This window comes from Temnothorax longispinosus, unplaced genomic scaffold (genome assembly GCF_030848805.1).
Source record: "Temnothorax longispinosus isolate EJ_2023e unplaced genomic scaffold, Tlon_JGU_v1 HiC_scaffold_24, whole genome shotgun sequence".
In the NCBI taxonomy this organism is placed as follows: domain Eukaryota; kingdom Metazoa; phylum Arthropoda; class Insecta; order Hymenoptera; family Formicidae; genus Temnothorax; species Temnothorax longispinosus.
The window spans coordinates 1-14,656 of NW_027270058.1; the positions used below are offsets into that span (position 1 = coordinate 1).

General features: G+C 46.7%; 3 protein-coding genes across 3 annotated transcripts; all 3 read right to left on the reverse strand.

Annotated features, from left to right (window-relative positions):
* Window positions 1–82: 82 nt before the first annotated feature.
* LOC139824013 (uncharacterized) lies at window positions 83–2,379 on the reverse strand (the record flags this gene model as incomplete). Its single annotated transcript, XM_071796504.1, has 1 exon — window positions 83–2,379. A coding segment is annotated over exon 1 (2,290 nt), but the record flags the coding sequence as incomplete, so codon positions are not given.
* Window positions 2,380–2,513: 134 nt separating this feature from the next.
* LOC139824002 (uncharacterized) lies at window positions 2,514–3,790 on the reverse strand. The gene has a single exon (XM_071796498.1). It carries the CDS (start codon window positions 3,642–3,644, stop codon window positions 2,514–2,516), a length of 1,131 nt encoding a protein of 376 aa, XP_071652599.1. The 5' UTR covers window positions 3,645–3,790.
* Window positions 3,791–13,243: 9,453 nt separating this feature from the next.
* LOC139824014 (uncharacterized) lies at window positions 13,244–14,137 on the reverse strand. Its single transcript, XM_071796505.1, has one exon. It carries the CDS (start codon window positions 14,135–14,137, stop codon window positions 13,244–13,246), a length of 894 nt encoding a protein of 297 aa, XP_071652606.1.
* Window positions 14,138–14,656: the final 519 nt, after the last annotated feature.

Genomic DNA, 14,656 nt, shown 5'->3' on the forward strand with positions numbered 1-14,656 from the left:
GTTTGCTGTCGCGTCATTTCAATTTCGTCGCGCAGACACCGCGTGTAATCGTCGAACGTTATCGACCTGGCTACGACGTTACTCTTAACACCTTTAGCCTTTTTCGTATCTTTCTTACCGTCCACTCGCAAGGCGTACATCTTTGCTCTAAGCCCGACGAATTCGGTCATTATCGCACCGTTATTTTCGTCTTTCATTAAGCCCGGAACTTTTTTATTGGCGAGTGGGATACCGTACGTATTATCAATCGCGTAATCGCTAGTGTCAAATATATGAATGTGGCGCTTCATGATATCATACACATCGTCGCACTCGATGTGATAAATGAGACTGTCAGTATCGGTGTACGTGACTTTACACTTGTCGCGATACAACGGTAACATGTACTCGTGATGAAATTCGTACAAACATGTCTTGGATATATCGAGGATGCACATACCCACATAGATTGGTTTGTCAAACTTCACCTCCAGTTTTCGCATTTCTATTGCTACTAAATTCTCCGAAAAGACGCTTCGGCTATGAAAATTTGGTTTCGCAATCATAGCCTCCGCGCCGTATCTACCTTCCCAATGAGTCACGAGTCGCACGTCAACGTGATTGCGCACATTCTCCATGGTTTTGCCAAACACGGCATTGTTCATCAATTTGTATAAATTTTTCTCGAAATCATTGTTGGCCAATGTCCTAAATTTCGTATTGAGGTCTATATAATCGCGAAGCCATGGAGATTGCGCGAATTTCAGTATACGGTGAATTTTTGATATACGGAGACCGTGACGAGTACACTGCTGCAGGTTGCGATAATGTATTACATAACGTTTCTTATCGTATAATGTTGCGAGGAGCTTGTCCTGCCGCTTGCCGGGTGGTTTATCGCGCGTCGGACAGAACGGTAGGTCAGTGTGCGCGTCGTGAAGATGTTGCGGATACTCCAAGTCGACTTCGAGAATGTAGCCTATCGGGGAATCCAACGCGACATCCATAACATTAAAATCGGTTACGTCGTCGACCCATTTAAAATCTGCGTATGGCAATGGTTGACTCATTGCCCAGCCGTATAAGTTATTTACATCAAAATACATGAGGTACGACGACGGTTTCGATGGATCGTACGACTGCATGTACTTGTTGTTGGCCAGCGCGTATCTGTTTGAACATTGACTCAAACCGCCGCGTATACCGCGTTCGATAAACATGACCATGTCAATGTCGGTGAGCAATTCGAAATTGATGTGTGTATGCTTCAACATAGCATCCCACGTAAAACCCGGTAGAGTATAATAATACGCCGGATCGAGTCCATAACTCGCGACGCAACTATCGCGAAAATTTTCAAAAATATCGGCCAACAGCAAGACATCGGTCTTGAGATATAAATCGCTGTAATCACCGAGCGTTCGAATGGAGAACCGCTGCCAGACGTCGACGGCGTGCGCGTAATCGCTCTCGGATACGATGTCACCTGTCAATGAACTGTAAAACGAGTCGCGCGGTGGTAAACACAAGTCCTCTAATTTTTCGACGCAGTCAATGTATTCATATGGAAATACGCCTTTTCGTGTCAGCAAATTAAAATTTTCTGCGGATAATTCACAAAATTCGCGTTGCAATATTCGCAGTTTATCCTTGCTGAGATAAGATGCCAATTTGTCGAGACTAGCGGTGAGAAACTTGTACGAATCGATAAATCTCAATTTGACGCACGTTTTCTTATCTTTATCTTCGGTGCTTTGAACGTTTTTTGTAAACGAAATATATTTTTCTTTTGTGATCGGGAGTAAATCTACATGTCCTTCGTATGCTGTTGCTATTTCAGTTATAATAAAATGTGCATCGTATCCCGATAAATTATGAAACACTATGGGAATGCAATGCGAATCTTTATAATTTAAGTTACAATTCGAATGCGCGGGACCTCTGTATCGACCGGTCAGGTGACAATGATCGCGTACTCGCACGTCGTCTGGCTCGAACGGTTCTTCGCACACGTGACAGTGCGTTGCGCTGTTAAACTTTTCCCACTCGTCTCGCGTGAAATCTGCCATGGGTATATTAGTGGACAATATAGTTTTTACGTCGTGAGCTAAACGTCTTAGCTCCTCGGCAAACCACGCGACGCAATCCTTATCGCGACGAAACCGATACATAGATAACGACTCGTCGTACGAGCAACGCACGTAGTACCCTATGCTAAACACGCGATGATGTTGATATGTGTACCTGGACGTTTCCGGATCCGCTTCCATCTTCTCCAGGGTACACTCCAGGTCGGCGTATACGACAAACGGAACTCGTTCCTTCCTGTTGTGATTTTTAAAGGCCAACCACTTGTCGTTATCGCTCGGTAACTTGATCGCGCAGTCATTCATCTCCTGACAGTCGATGGTGTGGGCAGCCAATTTCTCGTTGGAGCTGAAGTAGTGCAAACATCTGCAAAAAAAAATAAACGCAAATATTATAATTTTTTATACACAAAATATTCTATATATTATTAAAAGAACTATAGGTACTTACCGGTTGCAAAAGTATTTCCTGTGCTCTTTTTTACTGATTTGCGAGCTCACGAGGCGGGATAGGTTCTTGATCCACGCAAAATGTCCCACGTTGTCGTTATGCACGTACAATAGATTTACGTGTCTGTCCATCTTTCGGTCAGTAACCCGTATTGGCAAGATAGCAAGTTTCTTGTTTTTTTTCTCGATGCTGTACACGTTGATGGAGATGTTGTTATGATTTTCAAATTTTTTAATTTGATCCAACGTCATTGGAAACTCAATGTCCGTAAGATCTAGCACCGACGTGTAATGTGGATACGACGATTCCAGATCTGCATTTCTTTGGGCTGGATGTAGAGCAGCCGTCACTGACCATGCGAAACATGCATTGTCCATTGATCGCACGTTTATCACCGCCTTCTTCTTTTTAATTTCTTGCGGTATTTCCACAAAACACCCCGCGTGCAACGGATTGTATTTGTTCACGTTTACCATTAAATTGAGTATACGCGACAACGCCCATCCGCTATCACGTTCCTGGAATTCCTCCAGCTTTGCTAAGGTAGGCTCGATGACGTGTTGCTTGTACCACTCGTGCAGATCGGACTCACGAAAGACTTCATAGTTTCTCGTTGCGATACTTTTATTCGCGCGTTTGTCACCCGCAACAAATTCACCATTAAACACTGTGTTAATTTTTACATTGTCATGTCGTTGCATGACGTTCCGCACACGATCGAGTACAATTTCTCTCGCATTTTTGAGAAATTGACGAGGGTCGATGTGTTTGGAATTTATCACCGCACCAGTCAATATACGGCTTTCAAAAGCCGGATCTATCTCGCGCCATCTGAGTCCTGTCTCACTCGCACTGTATCCCGCACCCACATGTACGAAACGTTGACGTACCAAGTCTTTCAAACCTTCGAGTCTTGCGATACAAGCGACCAATGACTGTTTGAGACCGATCGATGACTGATCGATTGATAATCGTGGCCGTTTAATTCGGCTTTGTTCTTCCAACGATTCGATAAACTCGTCGCATCGTTGCTCCCACGCGGCAAAGTCTTCCCTCGAATTTAACAGGGTGGATTGCTCCAACAACTCTTGCTCCATGTTATTGCACGATCCTCTTGCTAACGCCATTTGTTGCACTCACGACTTCCAGTTCTCGACTATTGAGCGTATCCCCTAGATTCGTCATTTTATATTCTACTAATGATGCATCGTTTGCTTATCATATCTAATTTCATCTCAGCAGCCGTACATCGGCGCTATTTGCAAAATTTGCAGTTTTGCACGTGTTTGATGAAATCATTGCGAGACACGTACGTTCACGAAAACGCGCCATTGACTTTTGGTGATTTGATCTGTATCAATGCAGCGGCCGTACATCGGCGCTATTTGCAGTTTTGCATTTGTTTGATGAAATCATCGCGAGACATGTCGCGACATGTTCTTCAAAACAATAACGCTCCATTAAATTATGCGAAATTGCAAATTTTGCAGTTTTGCACGTGTTCGATAAAATCATTGCGAGACACGTCGCGACATGTTCTTGAAAACAATAACGCTCCATTGACTTATGCAAAATTGCAAAATTTGCAGTTTTGCACGTGTTCGATGAAATCATCGCGAGACACGTATGCTCTTGAAAAAAATCATATTTGATGCCCGATGAGGTGATCTCATCACGAATATTCTTGACAAAGATATCACATTTAACGTATATGTGGATTGTGGTGGTGGTCACCATGCAGCAGCTGTACATTGGCGCTATTTTTGCAAGATTTGCAGTTTTGGGTATGTATAAATGGTCTATGAGGATTCTAGAGCATAGTCAAAAGTTCGATACGGTTCGAGTACGTCGCAAACAGCCTCCAGATACGATGAACACTCATGGTGCGAACTACTACGTTCCGATTCAGGACGAAACGTGCAAGAAACAGCACAATGAGTAAGTACCGCTAATTTTCATATATACTTGTGCAAAAAAAACTTTTATAAACTGTCACGACTTTTTACACTCCCGGACCGCTCCGGGACGTGTGCCGGATCAAAAGGACTTAGGAGAGCGGGATGGTTGGCCTCTCCAGTGATTTCCTCGCACCTCCGATACTCCACGAAATGTTCCAAATGTTGGGCGCCAGACGCGTACATTCGCGTCCACGAAATCGCGAAAACCTAAACGAGACGCCAAACGAAGTGTGGAGGTGCGTGGAATCGGCTAGCTTGACCTAATCACGGGCGGGGTTAATGAAGGGCAGCGCGATTTTCGGCGGGGTGACACGGTAATTTCATACTCAGTCAGATAACAAAGAAAATAACATTTATTGAGTACTGGTTGTCGAGAAAATAAATTCAATAAACAAATCAAGAAATTGAGTCTCTAATAAACACGCTGAAGGCTCTATTCTCACACAATGAATAATTCGAGTCGAAAACCGTACGAAAACTCTGTCGCAATATCTTAACTTAACGCGAGATATTCGGCTCGGGCGCAACGGGGAGGCGCCAAGTCATTTAACCAAGCAAGTCGCGATATCGCTACTAATGTTGGGCGCCAGGTGTGGAGAAGGCCACACCACCTTTGACTCGAAGTACGCGTCGAATAACCACGGAACGCCAGGAAGAACTACGCGAGTAACATCTAAACGCACGAAGCGTGTGAACGCCGGTAATTTCTTAACGCGAATACAAGTCTAACATAATTAATCAATCGGCGGGAACGACATTCGACCGCGATTAACAATGCCATCGACATTCCAACGCAAAATTCGAGGATATTACGAGCCGGGACGCCATAGGACGTAACGCGATTACTACCGGACGCAAGTTTCTCAACGCGAGAGCACAATTATCACCCGTAATAACGAGATCCGAACACAAATCGATACGCTAACACCGACGCTCGAACAAAAGAATTTCCCGACGCGAAGAAACGGTAACGCAATTGACGAAATACCGGCCCGTATGCGGCCGTACCCCAAGATCGCGAGGACAACGCAATATACTCGCGATATCGAACTCATTAACGCCTATCGCGATCTCCAGGGATTCGCCATAACGCTCGTACCACGGTTCCGCGGCCACGATACCATCCCGAGGCCCTTCGCTCTCGTTATCGATCGCGAAATTACACTCGATCTTAACATGCGTTATCCCGAGCGAGAGCGTGCACCGGAGGGCGGTGTCGTGGCTTTACATAACGCGATTTACGGGCAACCTCACCGGTGATATGCCTCCTCCTGGGCTCCTCGCCGTCACCTTCCTCCAACGATCCTCGATCCGCCAGACAATTATCGAAATACCCGACTCGGGGTGGCTATCGCGTATCTTACAAAACGTATCGTGCCGACGGACGACCAGAGAGTGAAACGCTAGACCCGCTCGATTGCGGAATCGATACGGTACCCCTTCCTGAGGGGCGCGCGAGCCAATCGGGCGCGAGCTTGCAAGCCCGCGGTGTCCCGGCGCAGTGCTGTCGATACGAGATCCTTCGGGGGCGGGCAACGGTCCCTCGGCGGCGTACAACTCCTCAAATCTTGTCCTTAGCGGCGGACGGAACTTTGCTCGTGCCGGTGTGCCTCCGGTTTGACCCTGGGGCGGTGGCCAGCCACCCCGTAGGTCGATGTTTTGTGGAGATCATTTGCTGAAGCCGGGTGTTTACCCAAGCGCTTGGGGCCCCGCTATCGGCGGCCTCGTCCGTCGCTGCCGTACGTGCCGCCCGCCTGCCGCGTTGCTCTCGCCAGCCCGCGATCTCTGCTGCTTCCGCGTTTGCCACCCCTCCTGGGTTATCGATCGTCCTTGATTTCCTTCGCCAAATACTCCCTCGAAGATTTGCCGTGGTGTGGGTGAGGTGCCGCGCGTATTACATTGCAAAAAGAAACAAAAAAAGTAAACAAAATGCGGAAACGCGATTAAATACGACCCCTGGAGATCTCGTCGTTGCCTCCCTGGTCCGTCCCTGGGCGCGAAATTCCGCGCCTTGTGACGGCGGCGGGGCGCCGCGACGGTGCGGCGAGCCGCAACGTCACAAAACATATAATTGTATTTTTTTAGTTTTGATAAACCCCGCTACACGCCACGTATTTTGGGAAGAAGATTTGCCTTGACATCAACAGCGTATAAATTTTTGGATGTTGGAATCAACGCAGGACCTATGTCCTCTGCGGATATACTTATTGGCGATAACCGAGGCAATCGAATAATTCTGCTACATGCAACGTGGGTGACATTCATCGAAAAACGTGCAGATATACAGCGACTCGTGCAGTCATCGGCACCATCATCGCTAACGTTTCGAGATCTGGAGCTTGTTAAAATACGTGACGCAGATATTGTAAAATTGACGTCGTGCGGCACCAGCTTGTACATGAAACCGTCAACTGTACTCTTCCTGTTCGAACTAGAACATTGCGTCAAGAATGTGTATTTTCAACTATGTCAAAATGTTCACGGCGTAAGTGAAAAATTCAAACAGTTTATAACAATTTTACGTCAAAATTGTATCACTGATAAATGTAACGCAGTTACAATCTTGCGTGACGTTTATGATAAAAATTCGATTATTGATTGCGAATTATTAGCCTACGCTTTGGATACTATTGTGTATAATGCGCTACATGATAAATAAATGCATATAATATGGTTAAAACGTTTTTCCTTTTCATTTACCGTTCATCCCATTTCCTGTCATAAAGCTGTCTTCGTTTATCGTTTACTTAAATGTAATATTAAAAAATTAAATATTGCGAAAATCTGAAAGATTAAATATCGCTGGCGAAGAAAAGATACGTGATCGCGAGCGAGAACGCGCGAGGGAAAGAGACCGCGAACGGGGCCACGAGCGAGAACGCGAACGGGGGCCGGGAGCGAGAGGGACCGCGCGCGAGAGAAAGAGACCGCGCGAACGAGAAGACTCGCGCAAACGGGGGGACGGGGGCGCGAGACACCGCGCGAACGAGAAGACGAATGGGGGACGGGGGAGAAACATCTACGAGGGGGAGATAACGCGAGCGTGCCGTGTGACGTCACGCGGACTCCGCGGCGCGGCGAAACGCGAACGCGGGTCCCCTCGCCCCGCGGCGCCCGAAAACGCGAACGCTCCGCGGCGCGGCGAAAACGCGGATCCCCCCTCGCCCCGCGGCGCGGCGGAAACGCGGTCGCCTCGCGGCGCCGGAAAACGCGGACCTTCCTCACCCCGCGGCACCGGAAAACGCGGACCCCCTCACCCCGTGGCGCCGGATAACGCGGTTCCCCCTTCCCCTCACCCCGCGGCGCCCGAAACACGCGGTTCTTCCCTCCCCCTCCCCCGCAGCGCTCGAAACATGCGGTTCCCTTCCCCCCCTCCCCCGCGGCGCCCGAAACATGCGGTTTCCCTCTCCCCCTCCCCCGCGGCGCCCGAGACATGCGGTTCCCCCTCCCCCTCTCTTGCGGCGCCCACGGTCCCTCCCCCCCCGCGGTTCCCCCCCGCGCGGTCCTCCTCCGCCCGCGGTTTCCCCCCGCCCCTCACCCCCCCTCATTGCTCCTTAGTTAGAACCGGCCTAGCTTACCTACTTCCAAGCAACGGTCGCTGTAATCAATCGCAACGTGGTCAAACGGGGCGCTCCCTACAGACGACCAGTAGATTGATGGTGATGTGAGTAGGTAAGCTAGGCCGGTTATAGGCCGGGGATCTGAGGGGCGGGGGGAACCGCGGGCGGGGGGGGACTGCGGGCGGGGGGTATACCGCGGGGGGGAACCACGTTTTCAGGCGTCGCAAGGGAGAGGAAGGGGGGAACCGCGTTTTCGGGCTTCGCGGGGGAGAGGGAGGGGGAACCGCGTTTTTGGGCGCCGCAAGGGAGGAGGGAACCGCGTTTTCGGACGCCGCGGGGGAGGGGGAAACCGCGTTTTCGGGCGCCGCGGGGGAGGGGACCCGCGTTTTCGCCGTGCCGCGGAGTCCGCGTGACGTCACACGGCACGCTCCCGCTCGCGGTCTTTTTCCCTCGTTCGCGCGCGGTCCCTCTCGCTCCAACTCGAATGATCTCGTTCATTCTTCATTATATTTAAACTTATTTAATGTATAAATAATATTATATTTTAAGCTTTTTTAAACTTATTTAAATTATAATGTTTTATATGAATCATATATAATCTTTTTTTACTATTTTTATAAAATTATTTGCCCTATTTAAGCATCACTATTACTAGCTTATCTAAAGGTAATGAAATCAGCGAAATAACGGAAAACAGATACAGATTTTAAAAATTATTTTATATTTTATATTTTAAATTTTTGAAGTTATACATTTCTTCAAATAATGTATTCGAAGCATTTTTAAAATAATTTTACCAAATTTCCGGCTCGTAGATACGTATTCCGAACAAAATTTGTAAGTCGAATATGTCTTCCTCGCCGCTCTGCTCCCATATTAGATCGTTGGCTTCACGATCAATCGATCTGAAATAGCGAGTCCACCTTTGATGCTCCAAATTCAAGAAGCTATCGATTCTCATCTCATCACGATATATCAGTCGCTGAAATCAGATTACATAAAATTAAAAAAATGTTAAAAATATAAAGATATGAAGTATACATAGCCGGCCGCGAAGAATTCGAATTCCCACCACGCCCACGTCTGTAACGCGCACCTCAACGATGGGTATGTTATCAACCCATACTATCTGTAAAAGTTATATACCAGTTAATATTTACAAATTTACACTTTAATCGCGAATTGTTATACACACCCCAGTCGCCGGATAAGATATTCGAATCACATCTTCAATATTAGCCATTATATAGCAGTTATGTAATAAAATGTATGTAATAAGCCGTATGTTTGCAAAGAGAGACTGTGCTCTGACTCGAGGCAGAGCTCAATTTATAGGGCATCTAAAAATGAAGAGAGAGGGTTGTACGTGATTTATCTGTGACATATTATATTATCAAAAACTAACTATCATGAAACAATGATCTTCTACTTACCGTTGCATCTTGCAATCGCAAGTGGATACTCTGAACCGCTATCGAATAAAATGAGAAGCGAGGATGCGCGCGATTTATCTGCGGCGTATTATGTTACGAAAAAAATCCTCGCGAGAAAAAAAGACAGCTATTGAACCGCTATGAAACAGCTATCAAACAGCTATTGAACCGCTATGAAACAGCTAAAAACAGCTATCAAACAGCTATCAAACAGCTATTGAACCGTTATGAAACAGCTAAAAACAGCTATCAAACAGCTCTTGAACAGCTATCAAACAACTAAAACAGCTATCTGTATAACTGCGATCTGTATAACTGCTATTGAACCGCTATCAAACTTCTTTTAAACAACTAAAAACAGCTTTAAAACATTTTTTAAACAACTAAAACAGCTTTTGAACAGCTCTTGAACAACTAAAACATCTATATTATACTACAAACTATGTAGGAAAAGGAAAATAAAACATTTATATATACATATATAGTTTATTTAAAAAAACATCATAATTTTTTCTGGTGTCGCGACCACCAGCTAAATATTTTTAATACATTTTGTAATGCGCAATCCTTAACATGTTTTCCGCATCTTACAGTATTAGTAACATCTAGATTATTTAAAGATTCGATATCTTCGTAATCTGCATCCAATGTCTCAATTTTTAAATTTTTTTCTCGCTTTATTCTCAAGCACATCCACCAGCCATTCTCGTTTCTGGCATCCCTTGACGTACACAAGAGTCGATGTCTCGTCGCCCTCTCCAAGTACAGCCGATGTAATTAGATGTTTCGCCATGCTGTAGGACACGTTTCCATCCTCCCATCGTAGTCCATGGTGATTCGCAATCAACCAGAAAGCGCATGACTTGTCGGATTTCACGAGAAGACTCCATGGCATGGGACATGTAAAAATGTAATGCGCCAAAACGGTCCCGTTTCTCAGAACCGCCACCTCTTTTACGACAAATTTCATCCCGACGGTAAATCCTTGCAGATCAACAAACGTCGGTACGATCATGACGAAACAATGGAGCAATCTGTATCTTATCGCAGTACATCAGTGTCTCTTATATTGTAATATCTGCTTATATTGCAATATCTGCTGATATTGCAATTTGCATGAGTTTGCGCACTAAATTAGACAGCGGGGAGTATTCGATTACGCGATCATGCAAGATGAGACAATAGGCGGTAGTATTTGCAGGTACATTTTCTTTACAATCAAATTCTATTCGCACATCCACGGTGGCGCTCTTGACAGATTCGTTTTGTCGCGAGCAATCAATGACAACAAAAGGTCCTTCCATCAGAAATGTATACAAGCTGCAAAGCGTATCGAAGGAATCGTATCCGTAATAAGTTTTACGAAAACGCGCATACATATCGAAAAGATTTTTGCCAAAATCCAGATTCATGTCATCGTACGGATAAAATTCGGAGTTTAGAAAAAGTTTGACATTGGTCAAATTACAGCCATCGAATACGCTAACATTTTGAGACATGATATTCTTGCGGCCGGTCTGCAGCGCAAAGATAACGTACCGCGGCTTCTCTAGCTGAGTCGCCGTTTTGACGGCCCACGAATGCTTGGTCGTGCTCTGCAACATGGGGTATTCGTACAGATCCCACGAACGAAAACTGACACTAAGCTATCGCCCGCTTTCCAAGGCCCGTAGCATGGATAGCTTATTAACCTCGTTTAACGTAACGTGAGGCATTCGCCACTGTATTTTAAACAATTCAATTTCCGGCTCCGTCGCCGGATCTCCTACAATGCAATTGTTATCGCTACGCGCTCGTATCAAAATTAATTCGTGACGAGCGTTAACAACCACGCGTTTGTAATCCTCGCAAAAGCCCAGCAACAACTTGAGCGGTACGCAAAAGTTGAAGTATCTTTCCGGTATGCTCGATGTAACGTCCCAGCCAGCATTCCGCATGAGTTGAGAATCATTATACGATAGCGATACGTAGTTCTTGATGGTACTGGTTATGCCAACGTTTCTGTTGCGATAAATCTCCACACCGTTGAGCTCGTATCGAATCTCATCGAACATGAACGCTGCACAATTATTTACAAGCGTTGCATGAGACTCATCATTCCTTCTCTTTATTACCAATCGTCCTTCAACGTAGAGAAAGCTTTCACACGGCAAGGTGTATAAATCCTGCTGTTGTATGGGTATTCTTATCTCATCGTTGTGTCCAAACGTCGTATTGGCGTACGGACTGTACGTGTGAGTTTCAATCTTGACGACGCTATCGTCAAAGATCGGTTCACCTCCAATGTTCAAGATATTAGCCATTTCGTACTACGAAACCCAATGATTTCAAAAATTCAACGTTCGACGCAGTGAGATTCTTCTTTGGCGATCGGATTGTCTCTCTAATTTTGTTTCTCGTCTGTCGCACCTTCTCCACTTCATTCAGTATGAGCATCTCACGGTTTACCACAGTCGTCGTCTTCGTACATGCAGTCTAACGGTGATCTCTTCTCCGCGAAAATCAATCAATCGGCCGTCCTGATCCACGACGCGAAGCGTCAAGTCCAAAATGCTCCGTACGATGATCGGAAGGTAAATGATCTGTGCCGGCGTTATATCTTATATCCTGGAGGCACGCTCGGTGAAAACTCGTGTATCGTGTGCACATACTTGTTGTTGCTGTACGCACTCGTTGTCACGTTACACTCTATGCGAATGATGTTTACGTTGATGATATTTAGCGGAACATCCGATTCGTGCCATTGTCGCGGCTCCAGCACGCGATTCGCAGAAAATCCCAGCAGCGATCCAATGTTGTTCGGTTTGGTGAAATTTTTCCGATAAGCACATTTGATCTCGCTCTTCATCGTATTGTTGTTGGCTCGAATAATAATCAATGGGTGCGGTTCATCTTCGTTTGTCGAGACATTATTGGATTGGTCCCATAAAAGAGCGCGTTTCAGATACATGTCTATATCACGCAGTTCGTACGATCCTTCGGGAATGGTAATCTCCTTGTCGTCGTCGTCATAGTAGAATTTATTGTTCGACGAATTTACATTCGGTATCGTGTGATAGGTTTTGTTAGTGGACCGCTCGAGGTTTTCGCGCGCCGCGCCGAGGAGAGCACAGAAAATAGTCAGTATCTCGCTTAAAACGAGACAAGAGTCACTTTATTCAAAGCTGGTTACAATGTCAGACTATTCGTGTGGTAATATCGCACTCGCTATTTCGCACTTTCGTACTCGCTACGATTCGACTCCGTCTTCTCGATGTCGACAAACACAAGTGTCGCGTACGATTTGTGATGGCTCACTGAGCCTCCGGCTCCCGGCCGGAGCAAGCGAAGCGATCGCGGCCGGAGCTCCGAACTTTTCCGCGAGGAATTTCGAGACGTGAGAAACGCTGATTGACTCCAAATCGTCGAGCGACCAGACTAATGGTCGCAGTACGTGCGATCACGCGATGTACACCTGTGGTCCGGGCGCGAGCGAAAACACAAAAAAAAAAACGGAGGGAAGGCAAATAAACGCGTTTTGGAGCAAATCGAGCGTTCTCGAATATTCCCAACGCTCGCTTTCACTTTTCGAGCGTTAGATTCTCAACATGCCGCCCGCCTCGTATTCAACGAAATGCGAAACAAACGGGGGAGAACGAGGTCGCATAAGTGCGCACGCAAATGAGCTGACGTCTTATGATACATTTATTTATATACACTATATACACTTGAGAGCTTAAACTATTTTGCACAATGTTCTTAAGTCTAATGAGGGACAAAATAGTCTGGTTTAACGTTATTCTACTGGTTCCGTGGGACAGATAGACGCAGGTAACCGACAGATCTGCGTTATTGGTCGCTTCAGCTCGAACTTGGCGGTGCGTAATGTAACGACGCAAACGCGACCGTCAAGTCCGGGATGGACCTGTTGAATCCTTGCAAGTTCCCACTTAGAAGGAAGGAGGCTATTTTTTAATAAAACTAACTCGTCAACCTTGATATTATCGTGAGATTCGGTCCATTTGACGCGTTGTTGCAATGAATGTAAGTAGTCCGACGACCAAGGACGCCAGATCTGTTCGACCATGAGTTGCACGTGTTGCCATCGCGACAATCGATTTGCATTGATTTCGAGTAATGATTCCTCCGGTACGCTGGTGAGCGGTCGACCGATGAGAAAATGACCAGGCGTCAACGCGGTAAAGTCGGACGGATCGTCGCTGAGAGGAGAAATCGGTCGAGAGTTGAGGCACGCCTCTATCTTACATAAAATAGTCACGAATTCCGAGCGAGATAGGGTACGAGCACCGATCACCCGCTTGAGATAGTGTTTAAAACTTTTAACGCCAGCCTCCCAAAGCCCGCCAAAATGTGGTGCAGCCGGGGGCACGAAATGCCACTTCACACCGTCATTCGCGAGGATTTCTTTGAGGGAAGGGTTGTTTATAAGCGAGCGAAAGCTGCATTGTAGCTCGCGATCCGCACCCCGAAAGTTCGTGCCATTATCGCTGTACATGTCCGATGGCAGTCCGCGTCGACTGACAAACCGATGAAATGCGGCAAGGAATCCCTCGGAGGAGTAATCCTCGACACACTCGAGGTGGATCGCCTTAGTGGCGAGACAAACGAAGACCGCCACGTAATGTTTGCTCCCCTTTTGACCACGGCCGACCACGGGGGTAATAATCATCGGTTCGACGTAATCTATGCCCGTGTGAGAGAAAAGAGGAGAGAGATTGACTCGGGGATTCGGGAGATCACCCATTAATTGCGTCGGCGTTTTCGCGGAGTGTCGAAGGCATGTAACACATTTATGGATGTGAGATTTGATCATGCTTCGCGCCGAAATTATCCAATAAGTTTGACGGAGACATCTAAGCGTGTGTTGTGTCCCTCCATGGAGGGAGCGTCGGTGAGCTTGATCGATCAAAAGTTCAGAAATATGATGTCGCGGGAGTATGACTGGGTGTCGCTCATTGTAACTCAGCGCTGAGTTTTCAAGCCGCCCGCCCAGCCGGATTAATAGATCCTTCCCGATAAATGGGTGGAGAGAGCGTAAGGGACTTGTTCGCGATACTGCGGCATCCGACCTCCGATCGACCTCCGATCGACCTCGCATTCGACCTCCGATCGACCTCCGACCTTGAGTGTGAGCTTTTAAGGCTTTCAAGTCATCAGGAAAACAGGTCGCTTGTACCGATCGAAGCCA

Coding starts and splice junctions, on each gene's coding strand:
- LOC139824002 (XM_071796498.1), bottom strand. CDS start 3,644: ATGGCGTTAGCAAGAGGATCGTGCAATAACATGGAGCAAGAGTTGTTG.
- LOC139824014 (XM_071796505.1), bottom strand. CDS start 14,137: ATGATTATTACCCCCGTGGTCGGCCGTGGTCAAAAGGGGAGCAAACAT.